Genomic DNA, 16167 nt, shown 5'->3' on the forward strand with positions numbered 1-16167 from the left:
GGCGCTTGCACCCCTAAATTGAACAAATCACGCTTGTATTTTTTTTGTTTTTTTAACTCTGCCATTTTAATTGTTTATTGAATCCAATCCACAATGCCACAAACCTTTCCATTCTGTTCACAATGAACTTCCTAGAATACATTTTATAAATTGAAACGCGATTGCTTGGTTATCTTTACACTGAGCCAATCAGCTAGGAGTTCACTTATTATTAAGATCTCGTCGTTTTTTTTTTTTTTGCTTAATTTCGTACAATGCAGGTAATGATCGCAAAATTTATTTTACACTGTCGTCGTTTTGATCACGTGCAGAAAAAATAATAGGTGCGTTGTCCAATAATTCTATGATGTGTATAATGTTTATACATGTTGATATCACAGTAAACGCATACACCAACAACAAACGAATTTAGTAAAGCAGATTTTGTTTTTGTTAATAGCATAGCGATGTACTCCACACATTTCTACTTTCTGTTTCACGATACTGCCACATGATTTAAAGCCAAGAAGATTGACTTTGGTAGAGTCAGATTTCAAGTACATGTGATCGGTTGACGGGCACCTGAAACAAACACACCGATTTAATTTCAACTCAGTAATTCCAATTTACTGAGTGTAAAGCATGTATATTTTAAAATTAAATTTACATTAGGTTTGTTTGTTTGTTTTTGTTTTGTTTAATGGGTTGCTATGATTCGAGAGTATAATAAATGACGTCTTAACTACAGTACACCGAAAATGAAAGCTAATCCTGTTCGTAAAAAAAAATATTTATAAAAATTGTAGTAAGATATATTTGGGTAGAAAACAATAGATGTTGACATTTTCTGTTATGACAGGGGCTTTTTTTGGTGTGTTTTAGGGGTTGTTTTTTGTTGTTTTTTAAATAAAGAATTTGCAGGTACATAACATGTATATTATGATATCATGATAAATGTGATAACCCTGTGCCATGTGGTTCTTACACTTTTACATTCAGTTCACAGGTTTGTGTCCATGGAGAAATCATATCATTCTGCGATGAAAACAAAATCATTGTACTTGTTTTAAATAAAACAGAATAAGCACAAACAAATTAGTTTCAATTCCTTATTCATAAATAGTCAACAGATTATCATGATTAAAAAAACCCAGATTATCATGATTCAAAAAAAAAAAAAAAAGGTTTTATTTAACGATGCACTCAGCACACTTTATTTACGGTTATATGGCGTCTGACATATGGTTAAGGACTACACAGATATTGAGAGAGGAAACCCGCTGTCGCCACTTCATAGGCTACTCTTTTCGATTAGCAGCAAGGGTTCTTTTATATGCACCATCCCACACAGGGTAGTACATACTACAGCCTTTGATATACCAGTCGTGGTGTACTGGCTGGAACGAGAAATAGTCCAATGGGCAATCCTGATTCAGAATTGTAATGCAACATGATATGCATATAATACATAAGAAATCGATAAATATTGTGTTCATGGTGTTTCTTTTTCTTGTGTAAGACTGCAATGGCCCATTCCTTCATCTTTGAGAATAGCCATCATATTAGTTAAATTAGGATATTTATTTTGAAAACACAAAACATTAACCCTTAAGATATTTAATTTAGAAATCATTACTCCTCAAACTTAATCATGTTCATGGGTGCAATTCCTCTCGGTCTCTTGCCTCTAATACTGATTATTTTAAGGGGTGCGATTTCCCCCTCTGCATTTTGAGGTGTGTGATTTCCACACACACACACACACACACCATATAAGCATTTTGAGGAGTGCGATTTTTAGCACTCCTGGGTTTTACAAAAACGAAGGTCTGAAATAACATAATTCTAGGTTATTTAGAGTACAGTGGAATCAGTACCAAAACGTACAGAGTAACAAGTTCATCGAAATATCGTCTTATTGAGTAAAATAAATGATCTAAGTTAAAGTGTCCAAAATCAGCTGTTTGCTAGTAACGTGTTAATCACGTGATTTCATACATTACTATAAATACTCATAGTAATTAATGGACACGCTAGTAGGGTCCATTACAATATATTCAGATCATACTTTGTGGGGTCATTAATTACTCTCGAGTGCCTAATAAACATAGGGGCTGAATAAGCATAGGGTCTGGAAATTTTTCTAAAATCAATTAAAAGTAGGGTGCGGAATTAGCATAGGGTCTGGAAATTTAGCTAAACTGTAAAAATTTACTAGTAATGAATACAATTTGGTTTGACATAAAAATAAAAATAAGTCTTTTGGAAATAACAAAAATATACTATTGTTGTGTGTACATGTGTACATATAATTTAGAAAACAAGCGGCTCAGAAATAAATAACTTGTAGTAAATTCCATAGTATGAAAAAATGTGTTCACTATAAACATATGTTTCTATTATCTAACTGTTACAACTGTGTCACTGTCACACACAATTAATTAAAACTGTAAGTGTGTTTGTACATTTAAATGAAATTATGATAATTAATGTGAGGCGAGATTGCAGCTTTGAAAAAAAAATCCAAAAGTTCCATGCAAGAAAACCAAAACAATCAGGGTGGATGACAGCTCGCTAGATTCATCTCCTATATTTAACACATGGTCAATTATAACAAAACGCAATTTCATCAGCTTAATTTTTACCTGTACCATTCTTTATTTTTAAAGCATAGGTGGGGACACTTATGATGCCAGGGGCTGGCATGCATAAATTTCAGCTGAAGATTCACAAACAACTGTGGTCATCGGCCATGCCAGCTGTTAGTGGAACGCGCCGGAACTGGTACGCGGTTAGGGGATGTAACTCTGCCTAATTTTTCTCGCTAATTTCTAATAAACTATTTGCAAGTGAAAATGAAAAGGTTGAGTGGAATTTGTAATTAAAATGAGTGGAATTTGTAATGTAAAAAAATATATATAAAAAGAGGAAAGAATGTAGATAAAGTTTGGGCCAGTTCCCCTTATCCTAAAGGAACTGTACTTTATCTACTCTAGTATACATAGTTTAACAAAGTCATATTTACCTTTAAGAATTCGGTACCCCCGTCTTCAATGTTTGGTGAAAAGATGAAGTGTTGAAGTGTAATTGATTAATTTATATAAAGTGCTTGCATGAACTGTTGCAGCGATTTACAGGCGAGCACTCAGTCGAACGCATCCTAGGAATTTACCCAACCGAATAAAACCGAATCGAGCCGAGCGATAAAAACAAAATGGCGTCCAACAATGTTCGGAAACGTGTGTTTACATTTTGTCGTAGAGTAACATACTTTGTTGTGCCTTAATGGTTCAAATGATCAATTAAGCAGAAAAACATTGTATGTATATTAATAAATAAATAAATGTATTATCTGACCACAAAAGTTGGCATTTTATTTGACAATTCGGAAAATTGTAAATTCCGTTTAAGATTTGCAATTCCGTCTGCGATTACGGAATTGCCGGAAAATCGGTACCCCTAATAGAGGCTATATGTAAGCATTAATTTTGATAAATTAAGAATTGTAATAAGCGTTTGGTGCCGAATTAGCGTAGGGGGTTACATTTGTTTTAGATGTAATTAAACGTAGGGTGCTGAATAAGCGTAAAAACCATTTTTTTTTTACAAATTTAATAAATGTAGCTGTACGTTTATTTGGCACTCGAGAGTAGGTCAACCACCGGTGACTGATTGCCTTTAAATATGTTCTATGGATCACTGATCTGAAATAAAAAATCTATTATTATTGTAACAGGTTATGCAAAAAAATGTAATTGGATGACCAGAATTTCTCTTTGTCAATATGAGACTTCCTTACCAAAAACAGTGTTTTCGGGATTCATGGCCACCTGGTTCTTGGCTGCATCTCCGACAAGTCGTTCCGTGTCAGTGAAAGCCACGTAGCTGGGTGTGGTTCGGTTTCCTTGGTCATTGGCGATGATTTCTACTTTTCCATGCTGGAACACTCCCACACAGCTGTAAGTTGTTCCCAGATCAATACCCACTGCTGGAGCTTTGGCCATTTTGCTGGAAAATTATTTTACAGAAATATGACTTGGGGTAGGAATGTTAAAAAACGTATATGCTGAGGTCTTGCTGTAAATTTCAGAACTGTTGTATGTACATGAAACAACAAATTGCAAAAATATATACCAGGGATTTATCTAGAATTTTTTGCTATGTTCCTATGTTCGATGGGATTGTGAATATTGGTGTGAATGCAAATTACTCGCTTGGAACTTATGAGATTGATTTATCAATCACCTGAAATTTTCAAACATGAGGGACTGTATATGCCGGTGCAGTCATTTTAAATTTAACGACATCATTGTTTACCTTGTCCAATACAAAGTAAAATAATAATAATATTTGTGTAATTTCTTACCTTTGTTGTCAAAGAATGTAAAATTCCTACCAGGAAGTGAATATTTGTAAAAAAAATTAACACCAATGAAATCCGTCCCATGTGAACGTCACAAACGTGGAATGTATGGAAGACCACATCCGTCATGAAATTGAGGCAACAAGAACACAACAGATTGTCAAGGAAGCAAATGTAAACGAATTATGAATATATCTACACGATTTTGATGAACATTGGTTATCGACCAGCACCACTGTTTTCGAGATTATAAAGTTCACCTTGCTTTTTTGTTCTTTAGAGTTTGTTTTAGATTGCATTTTTTTAGATGCTTTGTAAACAGTTGTGCCACTCTTCACGGCTTTCCAAGTAGTCAAAATTTTTTTATGAATATAGGAAAACTTTTATAGGTGGCGGAAAAAGGAAGAAAAATCAACTAATGTTGTTTCTCAGTAACAATTGTGGATCTGACACAAACAGCCTCCCACTATAAGAGTGTCAGTCATGTGACTTAACTAAATATAGACAAAACTAATGTAGATGGCAGTCATTACCGATCTGTTAAGTCTAGTCTCTTCGTTTATACAGGTTTTAATCTATTATAACCTTTGGATATGGTTTCTGTATGCAATAATAGAATTACCACTACTGTACAATTAAACCCTCATTTTCAATTTTGATCGGTAAAGGCTTGGTTAGTTGATACATATGCAGTGTAATTAAAAGTTCGTGCTTGCGCAGTGTGATTAGAAAGAGTGCGTAAGTGAAATGGGACGGAATTCGATGGGGGACAGAAATCGATAATTTAGGATAACCCATTTTACAAAAAAATTTAAAAAGCGTAATCTCAATTCACATGGTTGTGATGATACTTTGAGATGCTAAAAAAAAACATTACATTTTTTATTAATACATTTTCCCATATTTGTTATTTAGTAACATTGTATATGCACTCATTATCACTGTTATAAAAATATTTGAACAAATTATTATTTTCAACTTTATATTTATTGTTAAGGTGTTATATTTTTATGTTGTTGCATACTGTGCATGTTTCTCTGTGTATGATCAAACGAGTCTGTAATTGAAATGTTTATGAATTGTTCTACAATAAACAAACTGTACGTAGCTTACAAAATTAATGTTTTGTTACTTACCCACCTAGTACACCAAAGTAAACATCTACAGTCTGTTTTTTAACATTTTGACATTTATTGGACCCGATGTTTACAAGTTTAACAGCAAAAGCAAGCGTGTACTTTCCGCCCCGATTTCGATACAACCATGGAATAAATTATTTCGTGGCGAAATATGAGATGTACCAATAAATATAAACACTTACTGTATAAAGAAAACTTCCCGAGTCACGTTTTACGCATAAATAGACAGTTTGTCCAAATAGTAATCCTGCCTTAATCCAATTTTCAGTGACGAACAAAATCTAGAATATTCCTGCTGGCCATTATGAGCATATTTAAAATGTGATTGAAAACCGTTGGCGGAATCGGATTATTTATATTATTATTCGTCTCGGGTTCACAAGTTTCTTCCACGATATTTAATGGAATATCATAATAATAATAAATAAATAAACTTAATTAATGAATAATATTTGTTAAAAATCAATTAATAAATAATAAATAAATTAATAATAACAATTAAATAGTATAATAATAAATTACTGAATAATGTTAGTAATTATAATAAATAAATAACATAATAAATAAATTATTGATTTAATAATAAATAAATTAATTACTGTATAATACTTTATTTTCGCGTGGAATTTATTTTCGCGTTTTTCGCGTGTGAATGAAATTCGTGAAAATATATTCCACGCGAAAATAAACTTTTTATAAAGGCCGACACAAAAAAATAAATAAATATGTAGTCTCGTTCAATTATACCACATTAGTTTCCTATGTACGCCTCCTGTCACGGAACAAACCACAAAACACGATGAAGTACATGCATGATAATAAAACAATACTAACACTAAAAAGCTTTATGCTGTTTTCTTTCGCATGTGCTAGCGATCAGTTCATCGGACAGAGTCTACACGTGTTCAACGACGGAAGCAAACATGCATTATCACAGTATATTAAAAATGTGGAAGTCAAAAAATCCGGACTGGGCTATGTTCAGATGTTTCACAATTTTATTTTTATTTTTGGCCTGTTAGCCAATCACAAACATTTTGAACTAGTATTCTGACGGCAATAAATATTGTTTCAATCAAACTTAAGTTACTGAGCACTAGTAGCTTGTGCTTTCAAATTTCGTTTCGGTTGTTTTCGGTTTTTGTTTTTATAACAATTATAAGGACAATAAAGTCTTGATTGGTTAAAGCAGGAAAACTATTGTCTTATGTGTATAGCACTCGTGTGTACATGTAGGATTAGTTCTACAGATTAGTGTAACAACCGGCAAAACTAAGTTCCATTTTTAAAACAAAATTATTGACATCTGTACTTCGTTTTTTTTATTGATGGGGGTTGGGAGATTTGCGAAAATAAATGTTCGCGAATTGACCCATTTTCATTAAATCGCGAAAATAAAGTATTAACTAAATAAAAAGGTATTTTTCATTTATAAATGTTTCCGTCACACACACACACACACTTATATACACACAACACAGAAGTGGGTTGGGGGAGACAGACAGAAAAATTGTTTCTAATTTTCATTATTATTCATACTTACCTAGTACTAGCACAACAACTATGCTATACAACCTGAGTCATCTCCTCCACTGCAGAATTGTCTTCCCTTGCCGGATGTATATCCATATCTGCGAATGGGCAGACCATCGTCCTCGATTCAAAGTCCGTAATGACCGAATCCAGGGAAGACCTCCTAGGGGCGGGTGGGAGGTTACCGTTTGTTGTGCTAGTACTAGGTAAGTATGAATAATAATGAAAATTAGAAACAAATTTTCTAATAGTCTTATTCAACTTACTGTACTAGCACAACAACTATGCTATAACGGACGTGATTTAACACCGTTAAGAGCACGTGAATTCAACATTAATGGGAGGAGGTAAGAAAACATGAGGACTTACCCATTCGACCAACGTGAATCGTCTCAAGTAATGACAAGATGTAAGACAACCAAGACATACGAGGTATAAAAGTCTAAGTGACTATTAATTATCAATACCCGAATCTTCCACCCCCCGTGTGAGGCAAAACCATCTCAAAAGTGAAAGGAAACCACTAGACTGCCCCAGATAGCAACCACACCCTTTCCCCAAAAGGTGGCTCAACTATCTCCCGACACGACCTGTACGAGCTGCCTACCGGAATAGAGGTCTCCCTCGTCTCATGGCTCGTCGTACAGAAACAACCTGCTGAACAGCAATCACCGACTGGGAATCCGATATCCCTCCTTGACGACCGACAGAACCCATGGGTCCAGGTCTGGCGGGAGACGCCATTGTGGCAGAAAATTAAGTAACCTGCCGCCCACGGGAACATCTGCTAACGGCACCTCCGTTAACAGTTGCCGGTCGTCGCAACACCCTCACCCCGGCGGCTTACCACTCTTAGGTGCCGTGCCCTTAGCGGTAGCCCGAAAACGTGCTGCCCTCAGACGAGCACGTTTCTGTTTGACGGGGCGTGGCGCCGTCCCAGATTGCCAAGTAGGAGCAAAAACCTTAGGATTCTGAACCCCCTCAAGAAATGATGGTTTCTTGGAGGAAGGCGGGCGAAATGCAGCAGCACCGGAACGGCGCTTACGAGCGTTATCAGGCTGGGGCAGGGGAACGAACTTGACAGACTCCTTATCCATGACAAGGCTGAAGTCCGACCCAAACAGCAAGGTCTCCCTCACTGACTGGCTGCGAAAATACATCTTCACAACACCGGTAGCCCGTAGCCCAGACAAGTAATGATCGTGTCGCAACAAGAGATTGTCTGCCCACAAACGCCCAGACATCTAGGCAATGTGATGCGACGCCTTCGCGGCCGCCGCCAAGCAACCTCGAGCCATCGGGGGAAGACTCTCCACAGCCTTATCCAACCCAAAAAGGAAGGTACCTAGATGGTTGTTCCTGAAAGAGAAGTTTCGATAACTTCTCCATCATCTCTAGGTCTCCGATGGCGACACGTACGAAAGACACCGACGACAATCAGTCTTAACCCGAGCAGAAACAACCTCAGCATGGTTCAGGAAAGATGCGCCCAACATTTGGTACGAAGTGGGGGCCACCAGCTTTGTACCGGGTAAGAGTTTCCCGATGGCTAAAGTCGCCGGAAACTCTTCCACCACCACTCCTATGATACGATCGGTGCCAGCGATCAAACTATCAATCTCCAGTAAGGATTCGTATGCCCCCTTGGGCAAGCGGAAAACCAAGCTCCGGCCGCGGAGCCTTCACCACCAGCAATCAATTTCCAAAAGAAACGCCCTGAATAGTGGGAACAGCCACCTCCGCTGGGAAAGCGTCAGCGCATACAAGTCGGACTTAGTTACTTACGAATTGCAGAACCGTTGCATAATCGAAATCTTCTGCAGGCGGGACAGAGGCATCGAGTCCTGCCACTCGGCAATCCGGATCGTCTGAAACATCTTCCGATTCCAAACCGGAACTGTAAGGCAAATCTTCCTTGGAAGAGACCTCCCTCAAAACCGGCGGCACCGAAGACCGCGGCTGACCCTGAAAGGAAGGGACGGGAACAAACCTCCGTCCATGCGTCACCCCCGCATCGCCAAAACGATCATGGGTGGAAACAGGCAGCGACCGCGCTGGAAAACAAGGCGGCGGCGGAACAGCCGACACGGCTGGAGTCGAAGGCTGAGACACAAGTCCCACCTGCAGCGTAGCGCGGAGCCACAAGAGAAAGTTTTGAAACAAACTTTCTTGAAAACCTCCGGGCCGACCCTAAGAATCTACAGGAACCAAATGCTCCTGCCACCTCTGCGAACCTCTACTTCGGTCCAACGAGGTAGGCAAAACAGCGCCTAAAAAAGCCGCCGTCTCCCGCACACCCAATCTAATTAAAATTAGCTCCACTATTACATGTGGATCTAACACCAGCCAGTTGGAGCTCATGTCCACCAATCAAAACCTTACTTGCAGAATCCTGCCAGTGATTTAAAAATAATTTAAAAACATTCCGAATTATCCGAATGCCTTAAAACATGTTTTTATAAAATTATAATTTGTAATGTAAAACTGAAGACTGATTTAGTTGTGTGGTGTGTGTGTGTGTGTGTGTGTGTGTGTGTGTGTGTGTGTGTGTGTGTGTGTGTGTGTGTGTGTGTGTGTGTGTGTTTATAAATAAATAAATAATTTTTAATGTAAAATTGAAGACTGATAACCCACCCCGTACGTATTGGTATGGTTCGCTGGCCACTAAAATAGACTCGCCCGATATTTTTAGAATTTGTATGCTCCCAAATAACGTTATAAAAGACGAAGTGTGATTGGTCAATATTTAAATTATTATTTACAGACGAAATGTTACCTGGACATTAGGGACTACGAAGTGTTGTTAGTTTTAAATCACTGGTAGGCTTCTGCAAGTAAGGTTTTGATTGGTGGACATGAGCTCCAACTGGCCTGGTGTTAGATCCACATGTAATAGTGGAGCTAATTTTAATTAGACTGCCGCACACCCGGCGTAGCCAATGGTGGAACCTCCGGGTAAACATACACATATGGATGACTCAACGAATCCTGCACCCAGTGTGCAACGTGAGGATCTGCCACCCCCAACAGCATCCCTATGGCTTCACCCTGCAACGGGCGGAACGTCGGATTCCGTAAAAACACAGAACCGACCGAGGCCGACACAGCGCTAGCCCTCGAGCCATTCGACTTACCAAACTGGAGCCGCTCCAGTCGGCTTCCATCCACAGGATGGGGAAAAAGGGGAACCGCGGCGGCAGAAGCAAGCCACCACAGCCTTCTTGCGCACAACCCGTGTTGACGCCACCTCCGCCGTCAGAGATACAGGTGCCTCCGTCGGAGCAGCCTCCCCGACAGGTAACCGATTCTTTGCTTCTGCCGAAACAGAGAACTTTAGTGAACCAGTGGCGCCGGCCAGCGTCACTGAACCACTAGCAACGCCATCCGAATGGCGGTGTGAAGAGGAGGCGTTCTTATGCCTACCACCCTTCCTCACACGAACAGTGCCCCCGAACTTCTAGGAAGCCGGCGGCACCTCCGATTGGAGGACAACCCCTGATGTTGCCTCCTCGCTCTTCTCTCCCTTTCCTTTACGTACATCCCTCTTTCTGTCTGCCTCCCGGACCTGGCGACGAAATTTCGTCCAAATGGACGAAGGCCATGTCGCGCAAACCTCGCACTGTTGGTCAAATGAACAGGCCCTACAGGACCGACACAACAAGTGCGAGTCGCTTGCCACAGCCGGCTTCGGCACACACGGTCAACCTGGCGGTTGAGCCCAATGAGGCCGTGTCAGACATTGCGAAATAATTTGTAACCCCAATAATCCCAAAAACAATTTCAGAGCTCGTTAACAGAACATCTACAATGGAGGACTGCAGAATTGAGAACGATGGTCTGCCCATACGCGGATATTGATATACATCCGGCAAGGGAAGACAATTCTGCAGTGGAGGAGATGACTCAGGTTGTATAGCATACTTGTTGTGCTAGTACAGTAAGTTGAATAAGACTATGAGGGATGAAACGGGGTGGCAAGATATCACACATTTGTTTGTTTCTTGTTTTCTTGTTAATGTGCATTATTCATAATTTAGTGTGCCGACCCGTGTTTAACACACATTGGTACGAGGCAGTTGTCTCAAGCAGCAGTTGGCTAAACCGATGTGTACTTTGATTCCTACTTAACCGTTTGAACATTAAAGGAGAGGACAATTAAGGCATTTGGCCTGGTATGCATATTCAATGATATATAATGCACATTATTGCTTAATATCAACACACATAATTGTATAGTTAATTAATAAAATGATTAAATTTGACGGCTATTATATATAACAGGCGCCCTCTGGCGAGCTGGTGGTTACGTAATACTTAACGCGTAACGTCAGGAATGTGCCTTAGAACTAGAGAAACACAATTTACCTGGTTTTTGCGGGATGATAAATAGTCATACACTGCAATGTTCTGTAATAATACACATCCCAGTAAGCCAGCAATAAGTATATCCAGCACTACAGGGCACAATATTTCACACGAACCGCCATTCTGTTCGTGTGTCGGTTACGCAAATTTAAATTTACGCGAACTGCAAATCGGTTACGTCGTGACCTGTAGACGTTCAGAAATTAAAACTTGCAGACTTCACGATTACAGGACGTTTTTACATGCAGACATACTACTACAGTAGTGTTGGAAATAGAATAAAAATTATTTTCGTCGATTACTTCTTTCATATTAAACTGATAAGTAAATATTTTGTAAATATCTATTTAATGATACTCTACCTAATTTAGTATTTACTTGTTTGGGCTCTCATTGATGTACAAGGTGGTGTTTACTCTTGAAATAACAAAATGTCAATAAACAGGTGATTTGCGCACTTTAGTGGAACAGACAATAACACAGTTCAATCCACGTGTCAATTTCATTGACCCATAACAAACTTTTAATTTAAAACTCCATGTTAATTGAGTATTTTGAATTACATCATAAATTATTAATAATGACCAGCTTATTTAGTGAATATAAATTCAATATAAGTTCATTAAAAATTTACACAATCTTGCAACCACTTAAAGGTGCTATATCATAGTTATATGTGAGCATCGGTTTGTGATACAGATTGTCCGATAAAAAAAATATTCTCAACTAGTAGATAAATTTATTTCGTTATAATCCTTTATGGGCATATAGTTGAAGGTGTAGTCTTTATATTTTAAAGCAAACTTTAATAAAACATTGTTTGCAATAGCTGTCATTATGCAACATTGAGATAGCACCTTTAATACCGGTATAAAAGATTCCACACTCAGAATGGTTCTTGACTGTTTTGCTCAAAAGTTACTTATAAATGTTTGCAAATATTTTGTTTTGGATAGGGATTGGGATAAAATGTTTGTAGACATTCCATCACATATTGCAACAACAATGAAATTGACAACTCGATCACAATTTGTTATAGTCTGTTCCAATAAAGTGCATAAATCACCTGTTTACTGACATTTTTCTTTTAATTTCAAGAGTAAACACCACCTTGTACATCAATGAGAGCCAAAACAAGTAAATGTTAAATTAGGTAGAGTATCATAAAATAGATATTTGCAAAATATTTACTTGTCAGTTTAATGTGAAACAAATAATCGACGAATATAATTTTTATTCTATTTCCGACACTACTTTAGTATTCTGACCAATGTTTTAGACTGATTTTTTAGATACTTGATGCGCAGCAAACCAGTACACAACGGTATATTGCAACGGTTGTAACTTGTGACCGAAGGCTCAGAATAGAGACAAGTCAAACGTTTCAAAGAAATGTGCACGGACCGCTAAGGCGCCTAAATTATCTGCTGCTATTTTATATCTAAAGGAATATATGTAGACATAATATTGGATTGCCTATAATCTTACAAAGGTTGAAAAAAATCAAAAAATGTCGCAAAAGCTGAAAAATACTAACATCGCATAACGTCACTGTAGTATAGAAGTACTATCCATAAAGTAAAAGTATCATAGCCACCGCAAAATATCAGTGACAAATTGTGGTCTTTCTTTTTATTTTATTATAAGATTTATTTTTATTAATTTAATCTAATCATGCACCAATGAGTAGCCTGTTTTACAGTTGAGAGGAACTGGACATTTATTGTTTGGATTTTTGGGATGTTTTTTTTAATCAGCTATATACTAAATTTTACATATTATCAGTGACAAATGGTTTTTATATATCTACAACGCTACGATCGTACGAAAACAAAAGAAACATCTACAAGTCACTTCTTTCGATTTGCAAGCATTAAAGAAACTATTTTATAAAACGTTTTCTTTTGTATTTTGTTTTAACTTTATGTTTGAGCTAAAAATTATGTATTTAAAATATAATTTCAACGTAACTTTGAGGTAACCGATCAGGTAATCCACATGTTACGCAAATATAATTCACATAACCGCACAATTGGTTACCTAGGTAGAAACCATGTGAACCGACTTCAGGTTACCTAAGATTTCGAAATATTTTCCCCTGCACTATATATATTAGTTTTCAATACAAAATAAAATACCATTGTCAAAGTGGCTACACAACAAGTCGAAACAATTAACAATGTTTTGCCCATGCATTAACCTGCGTATTGAAATGATACACGGAGTGTTTTCTTAGTTAATTGGTCTATGCTGTTAGTTCCTGATTGGTAGGTGTGTATTTGATTGGTAACCAGATGAGCCAATTAACTGACGCTGTCTAGACACAAAAATACATACCGGTATTGTGGAATATTACCTGTCACCCCTAAAATTGTAATGGACATGGTTTATTACTGTAAATAGTTCTGTAAAACTATTGATTAAGTAGACAGTAGACTTTTCCATCTAAAAGCACAGAACTGACCAATTACGTAGTCCCAAAGAAAAGAAAATTATCACTTGGGTATCGTGGGTTGTCGTTTTTGCTCCAACGTAGCATATTAATAGGCCTAATTTCGTACATTTTTCCTTTGGATTATTTACAGAGAAATATACTATAACCCTGTAATAATAATATATATAACAAAAATACTAAAGGAAATAATTTCTAAAAAAGTAAATAAATGAAGGCCTTAAAATAAGTAATGTCCTGTACTGACAATCATTATTTTTTTAATAATAATAAGAAATAATAATACACCCCAAAACTTTAAAGGGACATTCTTGAGTTTGCTGCAATGTTTAAGATATTATCGACTAACAGAGCATTTTTAACGATTGTAATTAAATATTAAATGTATTTTTCTGCATAAAATATTAATGGCTGTGTATTAAATATGTTTCTGATCGTTGTAATATTTGTACTTGGTTACATTTCCGGAAAAAACAATTTTTCGTACATACGAAATTATTTGAAGACGAAATCCAGTTTCGGCTTCTTACAAATATTAAGACGAACAGAAACACATTAACTATACAGACACTGATATACTAAACAAGAAAATATATTTAATAAGTAAGTTTAATCGTAGAAATACTTTATTAGTCGGAAACATATTACAATGCAGCAAACTCGGGAATGTCCCTTTAATGTGATAATATTAATAATGCATATAATGCAACCCACACAAAGCACATATATAGAAACAAAAATAACAAAATAAATAATCAATTCCATTCAGTTCCGCAATATTTCTTTTTATTGGGTGTACGTATGTAAAAAAAATGCTTGATACGAATAATTCTCGTTCTGCAACATTTTCATTCCGCATTTTCGATATGCCAGGATAAAAATAGCTTTCAAATGTTTAAATGTGTCATCTTCAAACATCTAATCCTGGAAAGGTTACCAAAGGTATTGTACTTAATATTTTTGTCTAAAATTATTAAATATGTTGTTGTACGTGTTGAGGCTCTTAAATAAAGCACATATGCCTTATTTTATTAAATCGTGATTGCAAATGGAAAATTCTATCCAATGGATAAATGTTACGGCACAGCAATAAACATCACAATAATAAATATCATGCCGGAGACGTTTATCTTGATGAACTACTGACCCACCCTGCATAAATTCCTGCAAATATGCCTGAATTGACCTGCATTATACAAGACAATAAATGTCAATATAATAAATACCAGGCCAAAACTTTCAATTACAAACAAAAAAATTCAGTTGCAAAAATAATAATAATAATAATTTTGTTTTCAAATTTAATTAAAATCATAAGATATTAAAAAAAGAATAATGTATTTGTGTAATGCTACTAGTGAAAAAAACATGTAGCAGGTTTCCTCTCTACGATTGTGTTAAAATTAGCAAGTTTAACATTCAACAGCCAATGATTCATTAATAAATCAATGTGCTCTAGTGATGTCATTAAACAAAACAAAAAAACTTTATTTGCATAACACCCACATATCTGCAGAGCAAAAAAAATATTAAAAAAAATAATATAATATAATATAATATAATAATATAAATATATATATATAATATATATATATATATATATATATATATATATATATATATATATATATATATATATATATATATATATATATATATATAGAAACCATTTTAAACGCACACCCACCCACCCCTAACTCCCAGCAATGGCCCTAAACTAAAGTGCACGAAACCAGAAATGCAAAATCAATGCGAGCTCTCTACTTTAAACTAAACATTAGCATAATCTGTTAAAAATATAGTCTACCTGTCAGTCCTTTTCTAAACTTTGTTTTCAAGCTCTAAGTCCACACCTTCGAGAATTCACTCAAACAATTTCTCAGCTTAAAGTTGAACACAGAAGTCGGTCACTTTCATTCGACTGCGAATATTTCCTAACTTCTAGAAAACGTTCGGGGGAACTCGGTTACCGGTACGTAATCGATATTTCCAGAAACGTCTAAATGACGTCACATCCGTTGACCTGTATCATCTTCTTTTTTTTTTCCTCCAGTCACTTCTCGCAGTGATACTTTTTGTAAACCGGCTCTCTGTTAATTCAGTTCAATTCTTTAATTCTTTATATATGAATAATACAAAGAACATGGCACATTCTAAAACATAATCACGATAATATACTCTTCAAAAAAAGAAACGCAAAAGGGTACAAATGGGTTATAACTCCGATTTTATGTTTCCTACCGGTTCATGCTTTGTGAATATAAGGTCATTGCATGTCCCAAACACATTCCCACGGTTACATTCGATAAAACGCAGCTACTGTACAATAAAGTTCC

General features: G+C 36.5%; 1 protein-coding gene across 1 annotated transcript in view; it reads right to left on the reverse strand.

Moving 5' to 3' along the window:
- Positions 1 to 15813, reverse strand: part of LOC121385207 (heat shock cognate 71 kDa protein-like) — a 41102-nt gene extending 25289 nt beyond the window's left edge. Inside the window, exons 1-2 of the mRNA XM_041515778.1 lie at positions 15639 to 15813; positions 3779 to 3987 (exon numbers count right to left, since the gene is read on the reverse strand). Of these exons, the coding sequence (XP_041371712.1) occupies positions 3779 to 3983 (205 nt within the window). The 5' untranslated portion in view covers positions 3984 to 3987; positions 15639 to 15813. The remainder of the gene's footprint in view (positions 1 to 3778; positions 3988 to 15638) is intronic.
- Positions 15814 to 16167: the final 354 nt, after the last annotated feature.

This window comes from Gigantopelta aegis, chromosome 11 (assembly GCF_016097555.1).
Source record: "Gigantopelta aegis isolate Gae_Host chromosome 11, Gae_host_genome, whole genome shotgun sequence".
In the NCBI taxonomy this organism is placed as follows: domain Eukaryota; kingdom Metazoa; phylum Mollusca; class Gastropoda; order Neomphalida; family Peltospiridae; genus Gigantopelta; species Gigantopelta aegis.